Source organism: Chroicocephalus ridibundus, unplaced genomic scaffold (genome assembly GCF_963924245.1).
Source record: "Chroicocephalus ridibundus unplaced genomic scaffold, bChrRid1.1 SCAFFOLD_219, whole genome shotgun sequence".
Lineage (NCBI taxonomy): Eukaryota > Metazoa > Chordata > Aves > Charadriiformes > Laridae > Chroicocephalus > Chroicocephalus ridibundus.
The window spans coordinates 199,676-226,636 of NW_026961300.1; the positions used below are offsets into that span (position 1 = coordinate 199,676).

Sequence of the window (26,961 nt, forward strand, 5' to 3'; positions counted from 1 at the left end):
CAACATTGATGGCTTGTTCATAAAAGTGTTCCCATTTTTGACTTTTCATTATTCCGAGAACCATTGGTGGCTACTGAAGGTAGTCCAGGCCCTAAGAGACCGAGACATGTTAGTATTATACTCTGGTTTAGGACGAGAAAAAGAAAATACTTCAGAATAACCTGTTGTCCAAGAAATTTAGACTGTTTGCATGTATGTGTAATTGGATTGTATGATATAAATAAGGGTGAATAGACACAGAATGTGCTGACAATAATGTATTAGTAAGGTGTTTATATCCTAAAGCAGGGACGGCCAGAAACTTGGATAATTTTTAAAATGTACTTAGCACGGGAAGAACATGATTTCTACTCCCAAGTAAACTTCATGCTTATTTTGATAAGTATGAATGTAAGGACAGCCCCAACTTTTGTACTTTTTTATTGTTAGTAAAACTAAATATATGAGCAATTAATAGATGTGACTCATATGCCCTTTCTTTCATTTAGAACCACTTCACAACAACCTGTGAGGATGAAAAAGAGCAAGGTAACAAAAAACAGGTGATATAAAGTTTAATAAAGCAGAGATTTAAAGTATTGTCTGTATAGTCTATATTTTAGCATGAAATAATTCCCTGGAGAGCAAATTCTTACAAAAAGCTACATCCAGGACAGACTTATGAAGGTTTTTGCATATACAACAGGTGCAATACGTTTCATCTCTATTTAAACAATAGCATTGTCGGGTAACTATTCCCATCTAGCTATCCTGTGTTCTGCTATGGAGAAAAACCTATGGTAAGGGGTAGTTCATGCTGCCTATGTCCAGATGGGGTTAATCACTTTTTAATGGTACTCTGGGCTTCAAAGTAGGAGCCCAGATTAATTTTGGCTAGACATCCATCTTTTCGAGGACATAAATTAGGCTAATGTCTCCTGTAGAAGTGTAACTGGTAGAGGGAACATTACCAGTATATATCACTATAAATTCTTTAATCTTCCCTACAGTCTTCTAGTATAAAAGACATCACTTGCTCAACTGAAAAAGTAACTGAGAAATGAAACAGTAAAACTTTTATAACGATCTCAAATCTCCTGGTTCATTTAAAATAAACATTTAAATCAATCATCACAATGCCTCCTATATTACATATATATGTGTATATGCAGGTGTGTACAAATATATGCACATACACATGTATATCTCTATATTTCCTCTTTCCTATTTGGTAGCTGGCACCAAATCCACTCATGACAGTCCCCCCATTAGCTGGCACTTAGTCCATGCACATGTACACATGGATAGAGTGACACTACACAGAAAGAGTTAAGAAAGGATTTAATAAGAAGACAGGACAGACTGCGGTGATCAGGTGTAGGGCTCAGAGCACTGACCCACCCCATCTACACACCTAACTGTCCACCCCAGTTTATTCTTCCCCAGTCCTCTTTCCACAAACATTCCTTTGTAATTTCACCCGTTGAATATCCCAAATCCTCAGTTCCTCTTGCCCCCTTTCTTATCAGTTACAAATTTTCAGGGAGGCCTCTCCAAAGCTGTGTCTGGAGTTTCTTAATGGCCTGTCAGTTGGTGACTGAAGACTTTTGGTCTTTGCCATTGTCTCCATTATCCCTTGTTAACCAGGTTTTGTGCCCCTCTGTGCTTTTGTTTATCGCTTCCCTCTTTCCCTATTAACATATTTGCACTGAAAAGGTCCTTGATCAGATAACCATAGGAAGCAGACCCTCTCATCTTCCACATATCTTTACAGTTAGCACCCCCAGACACCCACATACTTCTTCCATACTAGCTGCCATCTTTCAGCAACACCTTCACATCTGTCGTCTCCCCAGAGATGCTGTGCAATTTTAGATTCAACTGACTCTTTATCCCACCTTTCAGGTGGTCCTCTCAACAGGCCGGGCACTCAGATGGATCCTCTCAATCAGACCTGGGATAGGGAATTCTTTCTGGTGACCTTTGCACCTGAAAGATGCAAATTTTCACTCTGCTGCTGATTTATCTGCTCACTCTCCTGGGGAACATGGTCATACTTTCCACCGTTGTGTTTCACCACAGTTCCACACTTTAAAGTACTTCTTCCTCAGCCACTTCTAAGATATTCTGTTCACCTTAGTGATTTCCCCCAAAATCTTTGTCAGCCTTATCTTGGAAATAAAGGCTTTTTTAGTGGCTACTTGTGAATCCCAACCTCCTCCTCCATCTTCCTGGTGTCCTGCTTTGAGCAACACAGGACAAATTTCTGTTCTAATGCTAAGGAAAACTCTGCCTTTGGAAGACTCTAGTGTCTGAATTTGGGAAAATATTTACCTCATAGCCAGCTAGGCTATGTGGGATTCAAGCTCTCAGTGTTTTCAAGCCTTACCAGGTGCAGGGATGAGGAGGAGCAAGGCCTGGGCATCTGACCCAGGCTGGCCAACAGGATTATTTCATACCATGAACGTCACATTCTATGTAAATTAGAAAGTTTGCTGTGTAGTTTCTCTCTCCTTTGATGGTGGCAGTCCAGAGAAACTCCTTGCCCCAGTGCCGGATCCCTGAGGCCTTCCCTTCCTCCTGAAGCTGTTGTGCTCACAGTGTCTGACATTTACTGTCCACTGCTGGGAGTGCATGGCTTCCTACTGATATAATTGGCTGAGTATAATTCTTGTATATCTTATATTAGTATCAGGATTAATACTGGTTCTTTAGTATTATTGTTAATTATTTAGTCTTATCGTATTAAATCTACTTATATTTCAACCCTTGTGTTTCCTTGCTTTCCCTGATTCCCCTTTCCAGGTGTGGAGGGATCATCAGGTGATAGAATAATTGTCTAAATGACAATAAATTGTTATGGGTTTTCCAAAATCATAACACCTGGATATCCTTAAGTTGGTTCATCCAACCTGAATTGATGCTAGTGGTCACTTGCAACCTGTTGCACTATATTGTAACTTTGGATGGTTGATCATGCTCTATGTTCATCCTTAGCAGCTGAATGATGGCATCTCTACCAGCAATCAGCCCCACCATCATATAAACCAGGCTACCTTTCTGGGCCCAAGAAACTGGACATTTCTTTTGCAAAATTACAGGGTCCTGGACAGGCTTGAGATGTGGGCCCATATGAACCTCATGAAGTTCAACCAGGCCAAGAGCAAGATCTTGCACCTGCGTCGGGGCAATCCCAAGCCAAATACAGGCTGGGTGGAGAATTGATTGAGAGTGTGTGAAACGCTCCTTATCCACTAACAATGGCTCAGGCAGTGATCAATACGAAGCACATTTTATTTAGACATTCTTGCAAGAACAGGTGACCTAGCAGGTAGGCACACCTGAGGTCCCGAAGTAACTTCTTTTTATTTCCTATCCCCAGCCGAAATTTCCCTCCCCTGTTTCACCACTGGCTAGGTATTCCGGAGTTTACAGCCTGTCCGATTTGCCTAAAACTAATTCCATTCGCTCTGCCTCTGTTTACTTCTCCCCATCACCCCTCCTAAACCCCTCACTCCACCTGTTTGTTTCTTCCTTTTTTTGGTATTATTGCCCACAGTAGCTGGTCTCAGTTAAACATTCATCCTCCCGTTAAACCACCGGTCCGGCATAGGCTGGTTTCTCCTTTGTCTAAGGGATGAGCATTCTTGCCTGTCTCTTGATCAGCCTATGTGTTGTTAATCATTCTCTAGCTACATCATTGCAGACTGCCAAGTTGTTCCTTTGCAAAAACAATACTTAGATTTTTCTTACAAGAGCAGCCCTGAGGAGAAGGACTTGGGGGTGTTGGTGGATGAGAAGATCAACATGAGCCAGCAATGTGCGCTTGCAGCCCAGAAAGCCAACTGCATCCTGGCCTGCATCAAAAAGAAGCGTGGCCACCAGGTCAAAGGAGGGGCTCCTACCCCTCTACTCCGTTCTTGTGAGATCCCACCTGGAGTACTGCATCCCGCTTTGCGGCCCCCAGCATAAGAAGGACATGGATCTGTTGGAGCGAGTCCAGAGGAGGGCCACAAAGATAATCAGACAGCTGGAGCACCTCTCCTGTGAAGACAGGCTGAGGGTTGAGAGACTTCGGGTTGTTCAGCCTGGAGAAGAGAAGGGTCCAGGGAGACCTTATAGTGACCTTCCAGTACCTGAAGGGGGCCTACAGGAAAGGTGGTGAGGGACTCTTTATAAGGGAGTGCAGCAATAGGACGAGGGGTGACAGTTTTAAACAAAAAGGTTAGATAATAAGAAGAAATTCTTGACTGTGAGAGTGATGAGGCGCTGGCCCAGGTTGCCCAGAGAAGCTGTGGCTGCCCCATCCCTAGAGGTGTTTGAGGCCAGGTTGGACAGTGGGAGGTGTCCCTGCCCAGGGCAGGGGGGTTGGAACCAGATGATCTTTAAGGTGCCTTCCAACTCTAACCTTTCCATGATTACTTTTTGGTTTGTTTTTTTTTTGCAGAGATCAGCCTGTATATTCATTGATTGCCTTGTGTTGCAACTGTGATGTATGTGTATGAACATCAAAGAATTACATGTCATGTATATGAAGGCACTAGTCAGCACTGTCATGGGAATGTTCAGATTACTAATAAATTAGTCTAGTTTCAAACTTTAAAACAGAACTTCACTAGGTTGACATTCATTAATATTATACATCATCAGTGGTTAGTTTTTAATCATCGTCATTCATTATCACCATCTATTCAATTCTTAACAATGTTATTCTGTGCTTGTTGGTGTCTGACACAATGAAAGCTGCTCCCTGGAATTCAGCAAAGTTGCTGCTGCTTTTATGACGCTGCTAATAACCCTTCCTTGGCATCCACATCTGAGGAGAAAGTCCCGGAAGAAGGAGGACATTTTTTTACCCAAAAGATGGACTCTTGATACAATCTATGTATTTTTTAAAAAGGAAGGTAGAAAGAAGACCATGAATTATATATTTTCTTTTTCCAAGGACATTTGGTTAATTTTTTCCTGTAGATAATTCCTGCTCCTTTTCAACCATTCCCAAAGATATTTCTGGTCTTGATATTTTTCTGTGTATATCTATTTTTAAATAAAAAGGGAAGACATTTCTTCTAATCGTCATGTTATTTTTTATTTATTTTTTTCCTTTCAGGGTTAATTTTCCTCAGGAGAAAACTAGACACAGTTATTACCTCTCCTCCTACCTCAGTATGTTTGTCAAGCTAATGAAGAACTGGTACAGAACTGAAACTCTGTTGTGTTTCAGACAGACATACCTGAATTACTCATTATGACTTCTGCAAAATCAATATTCAGAAATCCTTAAAATGATCCCAGCAATTTGTATATGTACTTTACTCCTGCAAAATAGGACTCCAGTTCCGATGGCTAGACTCAGAGTATACCAACATGACAGACTATTACTAGTTATGAATAATAACTATTATTAGTTATGAATTAATGAATATTATTAGTTCAATACTCAATAATGAATATTATTAGTTATGAATCTTCTCCCACTTCTGCGGAGGAATGTGTTCAGACAAACAATTAACAATATATTTCTAGCCTTTCTGTGATCAGGGAAACACCTGTAATGGGAAAAGCTGTGCCCACTCACACTTCTTCAGAGGCATTGCCAATGTGTGATATCCACCAAGATGCAATGAGGAGAAATAACTGGACTCCAGACGATCCAATGTGAATCAACAGAAGCCCTTTATTAAGCACAGATCATCATCTTTTATACCCTGTGTTGTAGCCGTACGTGCCACTTGCTTATTTCTGATTAGCTAGTTACACTGTCCACGCGCTGTCCATGCAGTTCATTCACACATCAGATTGGTTACAAGAATTTGCATAGTAACTTTCTTAGTCATTAGCACAACATGTTTTCTACCTTCTCAGTTCCCATTTTTCCCATGTACTAATTCCATCTTCTACCACCTGTTTTGCTCTTAATCCAATCTCTCATAGTAGGGAGGCTGGCTCACGTGACCATTTTCTCTCAGACACATTCCTACAATCCCCCCTTTTTCTTCTTGAGCCAGCCAGACCTTATGCATGGCATTTTTTATAATGTCAGTCACTTTGCAGAGAACACACAAGGCTACCATAATCAATAATAATATAACCAACAATAGCATGAACCCTTGCTTTAGTAAATCTGATAACCATCCCGTTATACCCCATGAGCTTAACCAATCATCGAAACCGTTTTTGACCGCTTTTAATTTGGACGTGTTATCCTTCAGCTCCCGTAACTGCTTATGAATGGATGATGAGTGGTCAGAAAGGTTCATACAACACATACCTTCAAAATCTTCACATCCATGATCCTGAGCCAACAGCAAAAATCAATCATCACCCCTATGGTGTCTCCACAAAAGTTCACGAGGGACGTGTTAAATGTTGGGTAAACTGAATTGAATCCTGCTGTATTAAAAGAAGCCGAAATACCAAGGGTTCTCAATTTTGTGCTCAGCTACAACTTCCAATCACAAGGATAAGCCCGACACTAATTCTCAGTGGCATCTTCAAATATCAGTACCCTTGCCCTTCTTTCTGCGCTGTAGATGACCGAACCTGTTGCTACAGTGACATACTACCTGTCCCCGCTAGTCCTCTGGAACCGACCAAACCTCTGGCAGTAGCACTGTGTAACAGCACTGTATGCCACACCTTGACCAATCCTTGTGAATGGTAGACTTCCCTAATCTCCTGTCGCTCAGCCAGCTCGTGTTGAGATGAACCTGACTCTGTACTCTATTGCAATAGCTAAACGAATTAAACCCGTCACCTTACTTAGTTCTTTATTAAAACACACAGCACACCGGATTTAAAAACACACAGCATACCCTATCACTTTACCTAATTCCTTATAAAAAACACACAGCACACTAAAATTAAAATACACAGCACACCGGATTAAAAACACACAGCACACCGGGCCGCAGCACGTGGTCTTTCAAACCACCACCGGCCTCAACAATCCTCACAAGGCACAATGATCCATGGGTCACAGTTCCACACCTAGGGCACTGCACTTCTTCAGCCCTCACCGTCGTCGTTGGTATTGTGGGGTAACTCATTCGAATCCGTCTGCTCAAACCAGGGCTTTATCCGCTTGGCTGGTACCCATCTGGTTCCAGCATCTGTAACGATACAGGCATATCCTCGACCCCAGGTTAATAGTCTACACGGTCCTTCCCACTTCCCCGTCACACTGTTTTTAACTGCTACCATGCCATTTGCCTGCCTAAAATCTCCCAGGTCTCTCTGCAGGCCTGCGCCGTGCCGCACGATTGGAGGTACAAGGCAGTGTTGAGGAAGGTGTAGGAAGTTCAGGACGTAAACGTCCTTGTTCAGTCAATCTACAGGACTCAGCCCTTGCTCTCCCCCTTTTTGTTTTTGAAGCAAATTTTTTAAAGACTGGTTCATGCGTTCCACTATGGCTTGACCCGTCGGAGAATGTGGTGTGCCAGTCACATGTGTAATGCCTCACAGCTGTAGAAATACCTGTGTTGAACGGGCTACATACCCTGGGCCATTATCAGTCTTTATCACACGCGGTACGCCTAAGGCCGCGAACGCGGATCGCAAATGCTTTTGTACATGTTTACTAGATTCACCAGTCTGCGCAGTTGCCCAAATTGCAGTTGAATAACAGTCTACACTCAGGTGTATAAATTTCAGTTTTCCAAATTCTGACACATGGGTTACATCAGTCTGCCGGAACTCCAAAGGTCCATGCCCTCGGGGACTGACGCCTGGGTTGAAGTTAGGTATAAATGGTTGATAATCAGCACACGTTTGCACTATACCTCGGGCATCAGATCCGAGATCCCGAATTGTCTGTGCAGCATTCGTGCAGATTGATGGAAGAATGTATGAGATGCCCGTGCAAACTTATCTGGAGGTGGTGCGGCCCATGCAGGAGCCACAAGTTTATCAGGTCGTCTATTGCCCTCAGCTAAACCTTCTGGGAGCCCCAAATGGCTGCGAATATGGGTGATGAAATAAGGATCGTGCCGTTCATTGGGTAGTAGCAACAATTCATGGAGCAGGGTGAACAGCTGCTCATCTCTGACCTCCTTCAGCAAAGCACGCTCCATTTGTTGAACGATTCCAACCACATATAAGGAGTCACATATGATATTAATACCTCCTTTTGTCCACCTACAAACACTTCTAGTACAGCACGTAATTCTAGCTTTCGTGTGGACCCTTTACAGTCTGTGATCACAATATCATGCCATTTATTGTCCATGTACCATGTTATTGCTGCTTTCTGTGTCTTTGGCCGTACGCAGGCCTCTGCTTGTAGATCTGCCACATCTTCCCCTTTTTTGTTTAACATCAGACCATTTATTAACAAGGTCGCCATGACTTGTGCTTCTGCTCGTTGTGACGCTCTTAGCAGGTTATATACTAAACACAATTAAAAACAGAATCAAAAGGAACCCTGCTAAGGCAATAAATACCCAGATTCCTAAATTTAGCCCAGAAAGCCAATTTCTTTGGATTTACCCACGAGAAATCCTTTTGTAATATTTCAAATACATTGCGGTTCATTAAGTCTTGAATCTTTAGTATTTGAGCTTTTAGCTGATCATGTAAAGGGCGAATATTTTGTTGCAATGACATGTCAAAAGCACCTTGGAGATGGTGTTTAACCATTTCTCAGCCATGTAGCAACGTATTCCAGGGGAGAGATGTAACACAAAGTCTTCGAGAGTTGTACTCCCAATCCCAATACAGAGAAAGACGTGTTTTTCATGCATTTTGACGATTCCCTATCCATATTACTGCTGTTTTATACCTTACTCGTGTTAAATTTACACAATAAGATTGATTACATTCTTGTATACTTGCATTTTGAGCCGAAGCAAACATACGGATGAGAAGTACAAATCATTACAGAATTGTCTTGCTCACAACTTCTATTTGTTGCAGTATTATCTGTGGTTAGCATGCACCCCGATTTAAGGTGCTTATAATACACCTTCGGTTGTTCAGGCCATTCAACAGTTCTTACAAAATGTCGATCTACTGCTGTGGATGACAAAGAAGACATGTTTAGAAAATTTAAAACATGAGTTGCTTTATACACTCACTCTTGAGGTATCATACCTACAGGATTCCCCCTTTTTTGTTTAGCAAGCATGGTTTTTAAAGTATGATGCATACGCTCCACAATTGCTTGCCCAATCGGGGAATGAGGAATACTGGTGACATGTTTAATACCCCATATCTGTAAAAAAAAAGACCTGTATTTTAGCAGACACATAAGCTGGTTCATTATCAGTTTTTGTAGTTTTCGGTACTCCCATGACTGCAATGCATTGCAACCAATGTTGAATAACATCACAAGCCTTCTCTCCTGTATGAGCAGTAGCCACAACAAAGTGAGAAAACAAATCGACTGAAACATGTCCAAATTCCATAATGCACGTAACATCGGATTGCCAAAGTTCATCAGGTGTAAGCCCTCTCAGGTTAACCCTCGCAAATGATGGCAGAGGAGCCAGCTGCTGACAATCGGCAAAAAATACCCACTCTAATGCAGTCAGGCTCTTTGCGAGTGCATCATCCCATTGTCCTGTCAGGGCATAAAGTTGAAATTCTTGTAGGAAGGTGTTCAATGCGTCTTGCAGCAGTAGTAGACTATATCTTATCTGCAACATGCTGTAATGCCTTCGGAGCTGTTGGGGTTAATGAACATAGAACTTATGGGGGGGGGGACGGAGGCAGACACAGTGCTTCAGGGCATACCCTGTATCTTCAAAGTGCGCTCATGTCTCTCTCCCCCTCTCTGACCCGAGACAGCCCCCTTATATCCTGCACTGCATTGACTGGAGAAGTACAGGCTAGAGTCACTGCATGCATGGCCAGTGCACGCAGCGAGTCCCACCAGACTCTCCTGCACTGGATTAAGTAGAAAAGTACAGGCTAGAGTCGCTGCACGCGTGGCCAGCGTATGCAGCAAGTCTCACCAAACTCATGATCCAGCTCTGCTGACAGCGGCTGTCTGATACGTGACTACATTGTTGTAATCCTTCTTGTTATCTTCTTCTGTGAAGGTCAGGTTCTCATGGATACACACGTAGTTTTTAGAGCAACATATTCTACAACTCGTATGAGGGTATGATGCAAAGCGGCATTTACAGCTGATCGTATAATGCTTATTAAACATGGCAAACAGCATACTAAACATAACAGACAAATTCCTTCCACACAGGCAATGAGTATAACTTGCTTCAACCAACCCCACCCCCGAGTCCATCCAGCAAAGAGATTTCACCCAGTGGTCTCCACAAGTTGCTGGTTCAGTCGGTGCAGTTCCTGCAACTGGGCACGGATGGATTTGGAGTGGTCACTTAGATTCATACAATACAGTCCTTCAAAATCTTGACAACCATGTCTGTGAGCTGAAAGCAAAAAATCAGTAGCTGTTCTGTTTTGCAACATCGCATATCGAATACTATCTACATCTAGCAATAACTCAGAAATAGCTGTACTAGTAGCATTGTTAAACTTATCCTTGGCAGCAAGAGAGTCCTTGTTATCACGAATCCTTGGCAGCAAAAGAGTCCTTGTTAGCAAGAGCGCATGCGGACTCCCTGTTCTTGCCGGTACTGTGCTTTGATCTTCTTCCACAACAGGCCAAGATTCTCAAGCAGCTAGATAAGGTGTCTGTGAGTCCATTACCGGCTTATGTCATCCAAATGTTTTTCTTGCCAGCACCCGAGACTGAATAACGATTGGTGTGATATCTGTGTTTTCCAGCACCCAGGTGCGAGTCCCTTGAGTGTATTTACAATCCTCCTCGCCGATCTTCCGTTGCTTTCCCATACTCCACCCCCTTGCTCAAGAGACTGCTTCTGCTGGGGTTCATTTTAGTCTCGCAGGGTATAACACAGAGCAATCTACTAAGGCATGCAATAACATATACACATATAGGAAAAAAACAAAAACATATCTCTATGGTACTGCTTTGAATCAGGTGTCCTATTTCTCTTTTTCTGATGCTTTCTCGTAATGCGTATGGCATACTTTTGTGCTAACGTGGCACATTTCCCATCTAATTGTTCCTGTTTGGTTTCTTTTTTTTTTTCCTTTTTTTTCTCTTTTTTTTCTCTTTTTTTCTCTTTTTCATTTCTCTTTTTTTTTCTTTTCTCTTTTTCTTTTTTTTTTTTTCCATCACTTACGACTGACATAAAAGTCTGCCTTTGCAACAAGAGCTCAGTTTCTCATTTTTCCTTAAGTTTCTCATTTTCATACAGAGCATCCTATAGATTTTGGCTCAACTCCTTTTCCCAATCAACCATGATCTTATAGACAAACAACAAACAACCAGCGATACGCCCCGCACGGGCGAGCCGTTTCTGAGAGTGTAAATGTGTCGGCTCGTGAAAACTCCCCCAGTATTTCAGGACTTCCATCGGTTCTACAGCCCATCCTGGTGTATCTGCCTGGGGCGTGCTCGCCTTATGTCTAAACACTGTGTATATACAAACTTCTTCACTTGACGGAGTGTCAGCCCTAGATGCATACGAGAACAGTACCACACCGGGCAGAATACCTGCTCAAGTGTAGTCACCTAACGACACTGCACACAACAAAAAGCAAACAGTAGTACACATGCTAATCAGCAGGTATAAGCTGGCGCCCACACACACTTACACAGCAGACATACAAAAACAGCACTTCCATCTCAGGGAGACGACTGGGGAGGGGAGGGGGCGAGGCGGGCCATGGCAGGAGCAAACAGCTCCGGCTCTGTCCTTCTCTGCTGACATTCTGCCTCCTCCCTCGGCCTCAGGTGGAGCAGAGGGGATCAGCAGGGGATCGTCCCAGACCTTCAGACCTGGCCTGTTCGATCCCCCTCCCATGGGTTGTAATGCTGCAAAAGCCCCGGCTGCCATGGCTCGCTCTGCATTCATATCTTGTAAGGTCGATAACACCAACCACCATGTCATCGCTAACAGTGATGCCTCTTTGTCTCCTTTACTTATCACTTCCCACAGTTTTTTCCCAACAGCCTCCTGTATTTCTGGTTTAAAAGCTGTCTGGGGCTCTGGTGCAAATCCATTCTCTCTGCACCAGGTTAACAACCTTCGGAGCATACGCTCGTCGTATTTCACCCCTCTCTTAGAGGGGATATGCAGGAGAAGTCTTAATATAGCCCCTTCTTCTTTTGTTACTTGTTGCCCCATCTCCTGCCCCGGCTGCTCACCTCTCTCTGGGTGTCCGTGGCCACGTCGTCTGTTTCCTCTATTCCGGATTGCCGCCCAATCCGCCCGGTCTCAGTCCAGCTGAGCCGTCCTCCAGCCGGTGGATCTCCTTCTGGGTATTCCGCCCCTCGCATTCCGTTGCTCAAGCCAAGTGCCGATCGGTATCACGTCGGGGTCACCATCTGAGGAGAAATAACTGGACTCCAGACGATCCAATGTGAATCAACAGAAGCCCTTTATTAAGCACAGATCATCATCTTTTATACCCTGCGTTGTAGCCGTACATGCCACTTGCTTATTTCTGATTAGCTAGTTACACTGTCCACGCGCCGTGCATGCAGTTCATTCACACATCAGATTGGTTACAAGAATTCGCATAGTAAATTGCTTAGTCATTAGCACAACATGTTTTCTACCTTCTCAGTTCCCATTTTTCCCATGTACTAATTCCATCTTCTACCACCTGTTTTGCCCTTAATCTAATCTCTCATAGTAGGGAGGCTGGCTCACATGACCATTTTCTCTCAGACACATTCCTACAATGCAACAGCCTGATTTACCTCCTCCTCTATCTACTATTGTAACACCACCCTGCCTGGCCACCCTACTTGCACATTCTGCAACAACCATGAAACTTGTGTGCCTCCTTCAGTAAGACTGGGTCCCTGCCAGAGCAGTAACAACGGGAAGACTGGCAAACTTTTAAAACTACACTATAATGTCTACTTTAACCAAGTTCACTTCACTAATACTGTCAGATAAGATCCCCCAAAGATCATCATTGATTTCACCTGGTCCTGCAGGTTCAGGAGTACACACCCTGCTGTGTTTTACAAAGCTCTGAAAATGCTCTATTCAGAGTAGGATCATTTAAATGAAGCCCCATTGCAGGTATTATGTGAACTCTAGAACAGAAACACGCTTCGTAAATCTCCTAATATTTCCAGTTTCTCTCTAGGAAAAATAAACAAATAAATATTTCTGACCACATCCAAGCTTTAATGAGAAAGAGTTAAAAAGAAAAAGGAAACGTTTGGTTTTGTGGTTTTCTTAACTGTACTGATGTGGAGATGTGAACTGCTCGCTATAGAGTAACATGCTCTTCAACTGATCTTCAGTTTATGACCTAAATGTGTGTTCATGGAGACACTAGCTGATCACTGAGCTCGTGTTTTCAAGTGTTTGCTAAATCGTGGCCTGCATCTGTCGCCAAAACAGCTTCAAGTGAGTTTTTGGGCCTTTTGGTTTTCTTTTGTTCTGTCACTAGACACACTAAATGCTTCTCTTCCATGCAAGAAAAACAGTTTTGAAGAATAACTGGAGAAACTTCTCAGGCTTTACTAGTTCTAGACCATTCAATTAACAGAGTTTCCTAACTCTTCCTAAGCCTCATAGCTCTAATGGTGATGATCCCACAGTAATTAAAACTTTTGTAGTTTTCATAATTAGCATCAGGGAAGGAACAGATGATATGTTGAAATGATCCACTTTTATTTTGCTTTTGGACTTACATGATTATGACAGGCCTAAAATAACAACTGTATTTTTACACAGCCATTTTGAAAAACAGAAAAGGGAGCTGTCTTTTGGGCAAAGGCCAAAGGATTATTTTCCTGAGTAAAAATAAATAAATAAATAAAACCATTTTTGCTATAAAATAAAATTTTATCCTTAAATAAAAGTCTTTTCAATTCAGACTCAGAAAAGAAGGTGCTATAAACAATATTGGCAATTAACAGGTCCACCACAGAGGTCAAGCGGAACAGGAAAGAAAATTCATCTGGAAAGAGCTGGTAAAGTCAACATGACCTTCATGCCCAGAGTCTTCTTAGACAAGTCCAAATTGGTTCGCCTCAGATGCAGGTGACAACAGTAAAGAACAACCAGGAACTTGAAAAGTATGAGGTTTTCGTCTTCTGAACTCTGGCTTCGGATTTTAAAAGTGGCCACCCTGAAAATCTTCCTAACAGCTTTGGAATTGCGAGGCGTTCAAAAACAAGCCTGGAGTTTTTAATTTTCTTGTAGGTTTAAAGTTCAAGGGTATTCCCACTAGATTGAGTAGAACACATCTCCACCCAAGGCTCCCAAAAGTACAAATACCATCGCAACCCCCAGACTCTCAGTACTCTTCCAAAAGATGGATCTTAAAATGCACTGACAGATTTCTAGAAGCTCTTCATTAATTAGTATTCAAAGTCCATACTTCCCACAGAAGGCAAAACTATAACACAACACAACCACTACAAGGCAAGGATTCAGGTAGTAAGCAAATATATATGCCTTAAAGTATCCCACCACCCATCAAGGTCCCTGACAGAGTAATATTAGTTCTGTTTCTTTAAAACTGAAAGAAAAATTCCATTAGCACAGAAACAGAACAATCAGGGCTTGTAAAATAAAGTTTGCAAATCTACAGCATTGACCACTTTCTAGATCAAAGAAAAACTTCTTTCTTCTGTAACCTCATTAAGTGTACCTTCCTGTGGCCAAGTTCAGTTTGTTGCAGTCCATGTTCATACACCAATATGGTCTTTCTCCTCTTATTATTGCCCTCCTAAATCGCTCCTGTATTTCCAGTATGGTGTATATCAAATGCCTGGTTTTCTTTTCAGAACCAGCTGCTATATTGCTAAAATGTATTGGAGACTCATCTTCCACCATATTGAAGTTTTTGTCATGTAGGCAAAAAAGTGAGTGATGGACAAGAGATCAGAGACAGTAACAAAGTTTCTGACATTCACTGCACAAATGCATACTAGGAATATTTATATGTCTTCAGCCTTTAAGGTGCTTCACCATAAAGTTTCTCTACTTGTCACTTGCCATCAGACTCAGAATTGTTCTGTAAGAACTGCACAAATATTTTTGCAAGGCTTCTTGAACCTGCCTGTTCCTCAGACTGAAGATGAATGGGTTGAGCAGAGGAGATACCACTGTGTTGAGAATAGCTACCCCTTTGCTGATGTCAAGCCCACCCATGTGTATAGGTTTAACATATATGAAAATGCAACTCCCATAAGACATGAAGACAACAATAAGGTGAGATGCACAAGTGGAAAAGGCTTTCTGCCTCCCTGAAGCAGATGAAATGTGCAATATAGTGGAAATTATATTGGCATAAGACAGGACTGTGATAATGAGAGTGCCCAGGAGAGAAAAAACAGCTATTGAGAAGTTAACAAGATCTAGAACAGGTGTTTCTATGCAGGAAAGTTTTACCAAAGGTGCACTGTCACAGAAGAAATGGTTAATGTTTTGGTTACAAAAGGGTAACTGGAAGACAACAACTGATGGGCCAATAAGAAGTACAAAGCTCATCCCCCATGAACCAAGTACTAATAAGCTACAAAGCCCATTGCTCATTATGGTGGAGTATGTCAAGGGATAGCAGATGGCTACATACCTGTCAATTGACATTGCTGTCAAGAGAAGAAACTCTGTCATGCCAAAGATGAAATATAAAGAAAATTGAACAAAGCAACCAGTCACAGAAATTGTCCTTTCTCCTGATGCTAGGTTAAACAAGACCTTAGGAATGATAGAGGAAGTGAAACCGATTTCCAAGAGTGAGAAGTTCTAAATAAAGTAATACATGGGCACATGGAGCCCACAGTCCACTATGCTGATGGTGACAATCACTAAGTTTCCAATTATAATTTATATGTAGATGATGAGGAGAAGCACAAAGATAAAGATCTGCAACTTCCTGCCAGCTGTGAAACCCACAAGGATGAAATTCTTGACCACCATTTGGTTTTCCATTGCAATATTTACTTATGTGTCTTGTGCTGTGAATAACTGTGGGGGAGAGGAAAGGGAAGATTCAATGCTATATTTTAAATTTAAATGTATATGAAACATGAATCAGCAGTGAACTGAAAGTGAAATGACTCTCTAACATAAAGGCACGTTATTAATAAACTACTCAATACTTTTGTTTTCTTTTCCATCAATACTAGCTTTTTGTTTATTCCTGATTTCAAAATATGGAAAATTATACAGCTGCTGTAGTTCATAATACCACTGCACAGTCAAATCCTATCTTCAAAAAGAAAGCTGAGACGACTAAAATAAGATTTCAAAAGAAAAACATGTCACTGAAGTCAGTTTCTACTAACCTGTTCCAATTTCTTTCCAATCTAAGAAAACCATTACAAAGTTTAAGGGAGAAGAAGATATCCTATTGTTGAGTTTTCTAAACTCTGTGATGTATTTGAAACTACATGTGTTGCAAGAAAATAAATCTACTTTCCTAGGAGTCTGTTTTCAAAAAATTTCACATGAATAGTAAGTTAGTTACCTTTGTAACAAGATGAAAGTCAGGGTTTAAGTCTAAGATGCTTCATACTCCCACTGTTCTAATGCACTATCTAAGGCTGAGCTCGGTCTCTCTTCTCCAGGCATATTCTCCAGCACCAAATGATGAAGGCTTTTATGTAACTGACCAAGAATAAGGAGGAGGGAAGATGTCTACCCTGGGACAGCATGGCATCTTGTAAATGTAAACACCACCCTGGATTAGCACGTTAAATTCTCTAATTACGTTTCTTTCTAGACTGTGATCACTGTCAATGTATTCATGCATGATGATGAACATTAAGTCTCTCTAAAAGCATGGTTTAATTCTTTGCTGTATGGGAACCTATAAAAATTTGAATTATCAGACTGCTTCCCATTCTTCAGAACTCAATACATGTGGGACTTTGGTACTCAGTACTAGTTCACAGGCATTAGCTAGCTAAATTCTGACTAGTTTTACTAACACCAACCTGAACCTCTTGATATCAGCTAAATAAATATATGTAATGTTTTATTGTCATCATTGTTGCAATATAGCTCCTCATTAATTATTCAAAAGATAGAAAAATATGTGGGTTTGAGTGAAAGACGATAAAGAATAAAAGTGCAAAAAAAATGTATTATCGGAAAAGAAGAGAGGAGAAGCCTTCTTGCAACAAACTTTACTCATAATGATGACTCACTTTATTACCTTGACTGAGTGAAAAATAAGGTGGAACTTGCTTCCCAGATTGATCTTTTGTCAATGTCAATCACTCTGTAAAACTGTTACTTTTCAGGTAACCATAGCTCTTTCAAATATCCAAGAACTATTTACTCCTCCATCCGGTCCTTTGTAAAATGTCTTTACAATCTTCACCATCTGTATTTTCATTGTTCTTCTTCTCCCTGTTAAACCAGTTCCACAGAACATCATAAAAGACAATGCCAGACAAGGTAATAACCCTAGTGTTGTTCAGTGAAACAGTTCAGTGAAAACAGTTGCCCGATTCTTCAGAAACTTTGGTTTCTTCACTGCAAATCACAGGAGCAGATTATGTCAGTGACAACATCTGTTATTATCATCTGGGGAAGCAGAAACCTCTTTGCGTGTAGCAGTTCACAAGTCATGTAGAACCTCCAAGCGGCAACTCAGCCCATTTTGGACATCTGCACTAGTTGCACCATTCTCAGGAGGTGTTGATTGATTGCACATATTGGTTGTAGAGTAGCTTACATCTAATTACAGATTCCTGCAAACAAGACAAATCACTTTCCTAGATTACACATACAGTTCTGTAGAGGCTGACTGGAATCACAGAATCATAGAATCATAGAACGGTTTGGGTCAGAAGGTTACTTAAAGACTATCTAGTTCCAAGACCCCCGCCATGGGCAGGGACACCTTCCACTAGACCAGGTTGCTCAAAGCCCTGTCCAACCAGGCCTTGAACACCTCCTGGCACAGGGCATCCACAGCTTCTCTGGGCAACCTGGGCCAGGGGCTCATCACCCTCAGAGTCAAAAATTTCTTCCCATTATGTAGTCTAAACCTACCCTCTTTCAATTTAAAACTGTTATCCCCCATCTTCTCACTACAATCCCTGATAAAGAGTCTCTCCCCATCTTTCCCGTAGGTCCCCTTTAAATACTGGAAGGGGCTATAAGGCCTCCCTGGAGTCTTCTCTTCTCCAGGCCGAACAACCACAACTCTCTCAACCTTTCTTCATAGAAGAGGTCCTCCAGCCCTCTGATCATTTGTGGCCTCCTCTGAACCCGCTCCAACAGGTCCATGTCCTTCTGGGAGGTAAGGTTTCAGATGTTGCTGAGAGGCTTCTACAACTTGTCAAGAGCACAAACTACTACCCACTGTTACTCTTTCATGTGGTCATGAATGACACTGTAAGCTGGAACCTGGGCAGAATTAAGGAAGACTACAAAGCCCTGGGGGTGCAAGTGAAAAAAATTGGTGCCCAAGTTACTTTCCCTCCATTTTACCCATTAGAGGAAAGGGATCATCCAGAAATGGACAGATAATACGTACCAGCTCCTGGCTACGTGGCTGTTACCATTGTGAGGGTTTTGGCTTTTATGACAATGGGACATTCTTTGATGAATATGGCCTGTTAGAGAGGGATGGAATCCACCTGTCTAGAATAGGCAGGGGAATCTTTGGCAGCAGGATGGCCAACTTGGTGAGGTGGGTTTTAAATTGAAGGACTCAGGGAGTGGGGTCCCAAGATAGCAATGCTCATGCCATCACATCCAACTGGGAAATAAGCCAGGCCAACCAGAGCAGCAACAAATGGTTCTTAGCTGACTCCCAAAATGAGATTCAGAAGGCCAACCACCTCAAGGGTGTGAATGGCTCTGGTGGATCTCCTTGCACCCCTCCAGGGAAACCTATGTGCTCTACTCCCTCTCTGAAATGCCCGTACACCACTGCATGCAGCATGGGGAATAAGCAGGAAGAACGAGGGACCTGTGTACAGTTGCAGGGCCATGATCTCACTGCAATTACAGAGACACAGTGGGATAGCTCACACGACTGGAATGCTGTCATGGATGGTGTCGTGGTTTAGCCTTAGCTGGCAACAAAGCACCATGCGGCTGCCCTCTCAGTGCCCCACAGCCATGGGGGAGAATCAGAAGAAAAAGGCAAAACTCGTGGCGTGAGACAAAGTTTAACAGAACAGCAAAAAGAACAGGAAAACAACAACAATAACACTGAGAGAGGAATGTACAGAGGAATCTACAAACACAATTACAGTACCACCACTCACCGACCAGACCCGGGACGCCCCAGCCCGCTCCCAAGTGGCAACTTCCTGCTCCCTCCCCCGGCAGCTCAAGGCTGCAGACTGGGCATGGCTCACATGGGATGTGTGCACCTGTGTCCCTGACAGATCCTTGGGGAAATGAACCCTATGCCCACCAGAACCAGGACAGATGGCTATGTACTTTTTAGGAAAGACAGGCCAGCGGGGTGGAGTTGCTCTTTAGGTGAGAAAGCTCTGCCTAGGGGTGGATGAAGAACTTGTTGAGAGGCTATGGGTAAGAATTAAGGGTCAGGATAATATGGGAGACACTGTTGTGGGTGTTTACTACAGATCCACAGATCAGGAAGAAGAAGTCAATGAGGCCTACAGACAGCTGGAAATAGCCTCATGATCACAGGCCCTGGTTCTCATGGGCGACTACAACCACCCTGCTATTTGCTGGAAAGGCAACACAGCCAGGCACACACAGTCCAGGAGGTTTCTACAGACCATTGATGATAACTTTTTGAGACAGGTGGCAGAGGGACCAATGAGGAGAGGTGTGCCACTGGACCTCGTGCTAACAAACAGAGAAGGACTAGTTGGGGATATGAAGTCTGGGGGTAGCCTTGACTGCAGTGACCATGAGATGGCAGAGTTCAGGATCCCGTGTGGAAGAAGCAGAGCAAAAAGTAGAATTACAACCCCGGACTTCAGGAGAGCTGACTTTGGCTTCTTCAACGTCCTACTTGCAGGAATCCCATGGGCTAAGGCTCTAGAATAAAGGGGGTGCAAGAGAGCTGGTTAATATTCTAGCACCACTTCCTCCAAGCTCAGGATTGGTGCATCCCTATGAGTAAGAAATCAGGCAAATGAGGTAGGAGGCCTGCATGGATGAGTAGGGAGCTTCTGGAAAATCTCAAATGGAAGAACAAAGTTTACAGAATGTGGAAAAAGGGACCGGCCACTTGGAAGGGGTATGGGAATGTTGTCAGAGTATGCAGGGATGCCACAGGGAAGGCTAAGGCCCACCTGGAATTAAATCTGGCAAGGATTGTCAAGGACTATAAGAAGGGCTTCTTCAAGTACATCATCAGTAAAAGGAAGACTAGGGAAAATGTGGGCCCGCTGATGAATGAGGATGGTGCTCTGGTGAGGGAGGATGCAGAGAAGACGGAGTTACTGAATGCCTTCTTTGCTTCAGTGTTTACTGCTAAGGCCATCCCTAGGGAATCCCAGACCCTGGAGATAAGAGAAAGAGTCTAGAGATAGGAAGACTCTCCCGTGATTGAGGAGGATCAGGTTAGAGATCATTTAGGTAAACTTGACGCACATGAATCCATGTGCCCTGAGAGGATGGAACCATGGGTCCTGAGGGAGCTGGCAGATGCTATTGCAAAGCCACTGTCCATCATCTTAGAAAGGTCATGGAGAACAGGCGAGGTGCCTGAGGACTGGAGGAAAGCCAATGTCACGCCAGTCTTCAAAAAGGGCAAGAAGGAGGACCCGGGAAACTCCAGGCCAGTCAGCCTCGCCTCCATCCTTGGAAAGGTGATGGAAGAGCTCATCCTGGATGTCATCTCTAACCATGTAGAGGAAGAGGTTATCGAGAGTGGTCAACATAGATTCACCAAGGGGAAATCATGCTTGACCAATGTGATAGCCTTCTACGATGGCATGACTGGCTGGGTGGATGAGGGGAGAGCAGTGGACGTTGTCTACCTGGACTTCATCAAGGCTATTGACACTGTCTCCCATAACATCCTTGTAGGTAAGCTGAGGAAGTGTGGGTTAAGTGAGTGGACAGCGAGGTGTATTGAGAACTGGCTGAATAGCAGAGCTCAGGGGGTTGTGATCAGCAGTGCAGAGTCTAGTTGGAGGGTCTTTGGGAAGGGGGACTTCTAACGTCTCTAATGTCTCTTTCCTTCTAAATATAGATTTTATCGACAGGATTATTTCCACTATCTCATTAATATGGGGTGGAAGCTTGTCCCTGGAATCTAAAAATGGTCATAACTTAGTTTGGAAGGAATTTTTGGAGGTCTTGTCCCACCCTTTTCTCCGATTAGCACACACACACACACTTTTGCCTTCTCTTTTCTAGTCAAAACACGTTTAAGAGGAAGGAAAGAGGTGGTGCTGAGATATGTCTACCCTTATATTGAGCATAAACCACATAAATCTACAATGCATAGTATATATGCAAACTGAAAGGGTAAAGTCGAATGAAGCACAACACAGCTAACAGAAATCATACATAAATTTTCATTGAATTTAGATGTTGACAGCATTCCAGACCCCTCCTTATTGCTGTATTTTATTGAACCTCAATGCCATGAGATGGCCTGTTATGTCCACTACTTCAAATTTGATGTGTTCAGCTGGGGAGCACAAGACAAATCCTATTCTTTTTGTTTTATCGTGGTCATTTGGGATGCTTTCTCTGGCATGTTCACACATGGGTCTACTGGGTATTGTTAGCTGAAAGCATTAAGTTGTTCTGTCCAAGGAATAGAAGTAAAGCCGTTACCTATTTATTCTTAATAAATGCATTAGTGATGCTTAAAGAGAGACTCCACCTCTTTTCTTCCTCCACACTATACTTTTATGCCACCTATTTATTTGCCCATCCAGTAAGTCCTTTGCTTTGATTCCTCTGTTATAGATCACAGGGAAACCATTACACATATTCATCATTCCAATGTTATCTCAAAATCACTAGATTGGATGGACAGCCATAATAGCTGTCGTCGTCCCAAATGAAATGAAGTAGCCATCCAACTGAGCTCTGTGCTCTCTGCAAAACAGGATAGAAGAAATTGCTCCAAAGGTATGTACAAGATTTGATTATGGAACTTTTTTTCCTTTGGGTAATTTTTTATTTCCTGTTTTCTCTTATCTCATTTACATTCTCATAGGTAGAAGCTTGCAGGTTTTAGTCATCTGACTACATGGTGGTACCTAACATACATTCATCACTCCCAAATCTCCCTAAAATATTCAGATATAGGCAATAGAGACCAGGCTGTAATTCATCTCTGCCTGGTCAACAGAAATACATTATATAAAAGACTCCTAGCCTGTAATTTGTCAGCTTACAATTTGTGTAGTCTGCATTTACCATAAAGAGAGGCAGAGGAAACTACATTAGATGTGGAGAATGTCTTCACATGTGATGTTTCGCTGTGTCAACACATAGAGTCCTTTCTCAAAACTGCACGTTTTTCACATACACTTTATTCTGGCAGTTATTTCTCTGTCATCATACACACTTAGCATCAAAAACATCAGTCTACCTAAACAGTTACAAGAAAGACAGAGGCAGCACAATGAAAATTTATTAATTCAGATGAAAACCATTAAGGTTACCATAAAGATCATAAACCTCTATCATTTGCACTCCTGGAACTCTGCTCTTTCTTGGTATTTTACTTGCCTGCTCCACTGTCCATTCAAGCAGCATTTGTCAGGCACTGCATACTCAGCAATAGAGATGGTAAAGCATTTTGTGGGAAATTTGTGTATGCAAACTGAATTTAAGTAATTTAGGTACTAAAAAAAAATGTGTGAGTAACAGTAGACTGTCTGACTAAGGAATAACTGTCCAGAAAATGATGTGGGAGTCCTAGTGGACAGTAAGTTGATCTAGAGCCAGCACTGCGCCCTTGCATTGATGAAGGCTGGCAACCCACCAGGCTGCATTAGCAAAAGTGCATCTAGGAGATAAATGGAAATTGTTGTTTGCCTCTAATTAGCAGTAGTGGGGCCAGAAACAGGAAAGCAATATTTGGTTTGCCCTTATGCTGCCCAATACAAGATTAATGTGGAGGAAAGTCTCTTTTCTCTCAGAAGAGACTATCACAGAGTTTGGGTGCAGGAAGATGAGTATATGAGAAAGAGACAGTGAGAACTGAATCTGTTTTGACTACAAAAGGGAAGACAAAAGAGTGTGTGTGTGTGTGTGGTCAGTTCTGGGTATCTAGCATCAGTTTTGAACTCTTTAAGGGAGGTTGTAGACAAGATGAAGTCACACTTTTCTCAGAGGTGCACCATGCAAGATGAAGAGGCAATCTGATAACATTGCAGCATGAGAAATCCTAAATAGATAGGAGAAAAAGAAATGCCTTTTGGCATTGTTAAGACTGGACCAGGAACCCGCAGAGGTTGTGGGATCTCCATCCTTTGGCATGGTCACAAATTTAGTAGGCAAGACCCTAAGTAATATGACATAATTTTGAATTTAGCCCTAATTGGAGCAAAGGGCAGGACAAGACCTCCAAAAGTTCCTTCCAAACTAAGTTATGACAGTTTTTAGAGTCCAGGTACAAGCTTCTACCCCATATTAATGAGATAGTGGAAATAATCCTGTTGATAAAATCTATGTTTAGAAGGAAAGAGACACTAGAGACGTTACAAGTCCCCCCCTCCCAGAGTTCAACTAATGATACCTACTAGGACTAAGAAAACATTTGCATTGAAATACATTTTTCTGTTTCATTATTAAGACCCTATTGCCAAGCTGAAGTCACAGATGCCTGCCAAGCTGCTGTTTAACCAGAGCTCTGTGGTGACTGAATTCATACTTCTGGGTTTTCCTGTGGTCTGGGAACTGGATGTCCTCTTCTTCATTGTGTTTCTCATAATCTATGTACTGACAGTCTCTGGGAATGTGACCATCATCTCAATCACACTGACTGACTGTCGACTCCACAGCCCCATGTATTTCTTCCTTTGCAATCTCTCTTTCCTGGATATCATGATGGCAACAGCCATTGTTCCAAAAATGATGAAAGATTTTATCTCTTTGGAAAAGACTGTCTCTGTGGCTGGATGCATCTCACAATGCTACTTCTACTTCTTTTTTGGCACTACCGAAGTCATTCTCTTGGCTGTCATGTCACTTGATCGCTATGTGGCCATCTGCATCCCACTCAGATACTCCACCATCATGAGCATCCAGACGTCCTTCCAACTAGGACTGGCTTCTTGGGCTGGGGGCTTCTTCTCTGTCCTCTCTCCCATGATCATTATCTCCTGGCTCCCCTTCTGTGGGCCAAATGTTATTGATCACTTTTTTTGTGACTTTGAGCCTTTGATCAACATCTCTTGTGCAGATACCCATCTCCTCGAGCTGGTGAAGTTTGTATTGTCCACTGTGGTGCTCCTATGCTCTCTGCTATTTACCATCCTCTCATATCTGTACATCATCATCACTATTCTCCATATCCCCTCATCTTCAGGCTGGAAAAAGGCGTTCTCCACCTCTGCTTCCCATATCACTGTGGCTTCCATATTCTATGGCAGTGCCATCTTCATGTATATAGTGCCAAACAAAGAGCTTTCCTTCAGCCTCAAGAAGGCAGTCACCCTGCAGACAGCTGTTTTCACTCACTTGCTTAATCCTTTCATCTACACTTTGAGGAACCAGCAGGTCAGGGATGCTCTGAGGGACACTACCTCCCACATCCTAAGGGGTTCAAATGCTTTCAGAGTGAACTGTAAATTGAGTAGACAATAAGGGCATTCTCAAGATCTCCACATTCCTGACTTTCTACATAAACTGCAGCTCATCTTAGACAGGTTCTTTAAGTTTGCAAAAGCAGCAGCATTCCTGTGTGTATGATTTTTCTCCCCATGTTCCATTCTTATACAAAATTCCTTCCAGTGAATAAAAAAATGTCTAAACTTGGAAATTGTGCATGTTGCACACAGGATACTTTGTAGATGCCAAAGACACAATAAAAAAATTTATCTGTTCAATTAAAACAGTTTAGTAGTATAAATGATGCTACTATTAAACAATATATTAATGTAAGAGTCCTAGAAGACTTCTTTTACCTAGAACCAACTAAGTGGTAAAGTTTACGGTTATTAAAATTCCCAATCCAGTCTTCAGTAACTCTTCTTTCAGTGAGAAGCTTATTATACCAGCTGCTTTCAATGTCCATGGATAAACAATGGTATGTTCTTTTAAAAGACGAAAGCACACAACAGACTATTTGCACATGGAGTGCTAGATGATGTTCAAAGTGGTGTAAAAGTATCACAGAACTAAAAATATTATTCAAGTGCAATCTGATGAGACAGACAGGCAGAAATGTGCAGACAGTGACCCAACACCACCTTGTCCCCATACTGAGACTTCTAATAGCAGCTCCTCTTTTCAAGTGCCAAAAAGAGCAGGCAACAAAGCTGACTTTCATATACTATACATCATTGCTGGGATGAAGAAACATCTTCACCAGGGGCTAGCTGGCTACACAGATCAACAGTTTAGAAATCAGGCATTTCTCAATGTCTATAAACTGTTCTCAAGGCATGTGACAGTTAATTATTCTGGGTTATAGACAGGCTGGCCATATCTGCTTAAAACTCCGGGAGAGTAGATGAGTCCTTAAAAGAAACAGAGAGAAGCAGGAGAGATGAAGAACAAGAAAAAAGATAAATAACTATGTGTAAAGAAGCATTCAAATGAGACAGAAACAAGCCAAGCCATAAAGACACAAGGAATGTCTCTATTCACTCAATATATGTGAGTCACCATAATTTCCAGAATTAAGAGAAGATTTGGTTTCAGTTAAAACTCTGAATCTTGTAGGTCCAACTTAAAAAGACATATATATACAAATAAAATGTCAGCTTTACTGACTACCTCTAAACTAATCATGTTCCTTCTCCGATACAAATTTTATGACAATGAATACACAAAATAAGAAATACAGGGGTTAATATTTTATTTTTGCCTAATGATCACAGAGGAGGGCATCTCAAATATTGCTGCAATAAGGAGAGGACTGGAAAGAAATCAAGACAAATAACTGATTGAACTGCTCACCGAGAGCTAAAATGTATCATACTTGGAGAGGTGAGTGGAAAGCAGACCCGTACTGCTTGAGGGAATTTAACAGGAACCAGGGCTGGCTATCCAAAATAATATGTATTTCTCGAGAACACCACATATGGCCACTGTAGGCCATGACACAATGTAAGCACAACAAACATGGAAGTGTGTGTTCTGCTTATCTTGTCATGGCCAGGGCCCTTCCTCCTTATTTTTGGCCCAGGGACTGTACTTTTCCAGATGTTCTTCTGCAGCCCAGATGCCACTAACTTTTTCTAGCCATTAACCAATGGTGGTAACTCGCTATTACTCAGACTTCCCTGCAGGGACACAGAGCTCCTGAACTACCTGAATTTCTTGACAGATGTGTTGGTTTTTCCTCCTGGATACACTCACCACCTCTTTTGTATCTTACATTAACATCATCATATGTGTAACATATTCAGCTTCAGGAAAGGCAAAATGCCTTCTGCACCTGCACTTCTCAGCTCACTGTGATCCCTGTCTCCTGTGATAGCTGCCTCTTCACGTGACCTAAACCCACGCACCGCAGAAGAGCACCTCAGCAAAGCAGTCTCTGTTTACATCACTGGGTTTTGTATCCTGTTCAACCATTTCATCTACAGCACTATGGACAGGCTCAGAATACCCAGGTGTTGCTGGATGAAACAGAGGGAAAATGGCTGCTTAAAGAAGCATTTGACCCAGAGTTGAACCTTATACAGGAAAGTGAAAAATTCAGACATTAAAATCTTTCTTATATGTTCAGTCTTAAATTACCATGTTAAAGCCTTTTCCTCCTCCTTTCTCCCAAGTCTCCCCCTTTTCATGAATTGCTCTGAGAAGAAGATTGTCTGTTTCCTTATCAAGTGCTCTAACACCAACCCCCTTCAAGGACTGGAGAGATGAC

The 26,961-nt window shown here is 42.3% G+C and overlaps 2 protein-coding genes across 2 annotated transcripts; one reads left to right on the top strand and one right to left on the bottom strand.

The window, feature by feature from the left end:
* Positions 1-14,981: 14,981 nt before the first annotated feature.
* LOC134509229 (olfactory receptor 6E1-like) lies at positions 14,982-15,935 on the bottom strand. Its single transcript, XM_063321702.1, is given in 1 exon segment — positions 14,982-15,935. A coding segment is annotated over 1 exon segment (954 nt).
* Positions 15,936-23,741: 7,806 nt separating this feature from the next.
* LOC134509230 (olfactory receptor 6M1-like) lies at positions 23,742-24,728 on the top strand. The gene has a single exon (XM_063321703.1). The coding sequence runs from the start codon at positions 23,742-23,744 to the stop codon at positions 24,726-24,728; it is 987 nt and encodes a 328-aa protein (XP_063177773.1).
* Positions 24,729-26,961: the final 2,233 nt, after the last annotated feature.

What these genes read in the sequence shown, in the direction of transcription:
- LOC134509230 (XM_063321703.1), top strand. Translation starts at nt 23,742, where the DNA reads ATGCCTGCCAAGCTGCTGTTTAACCAGAGCTCTGTGGTGACTGAATTC.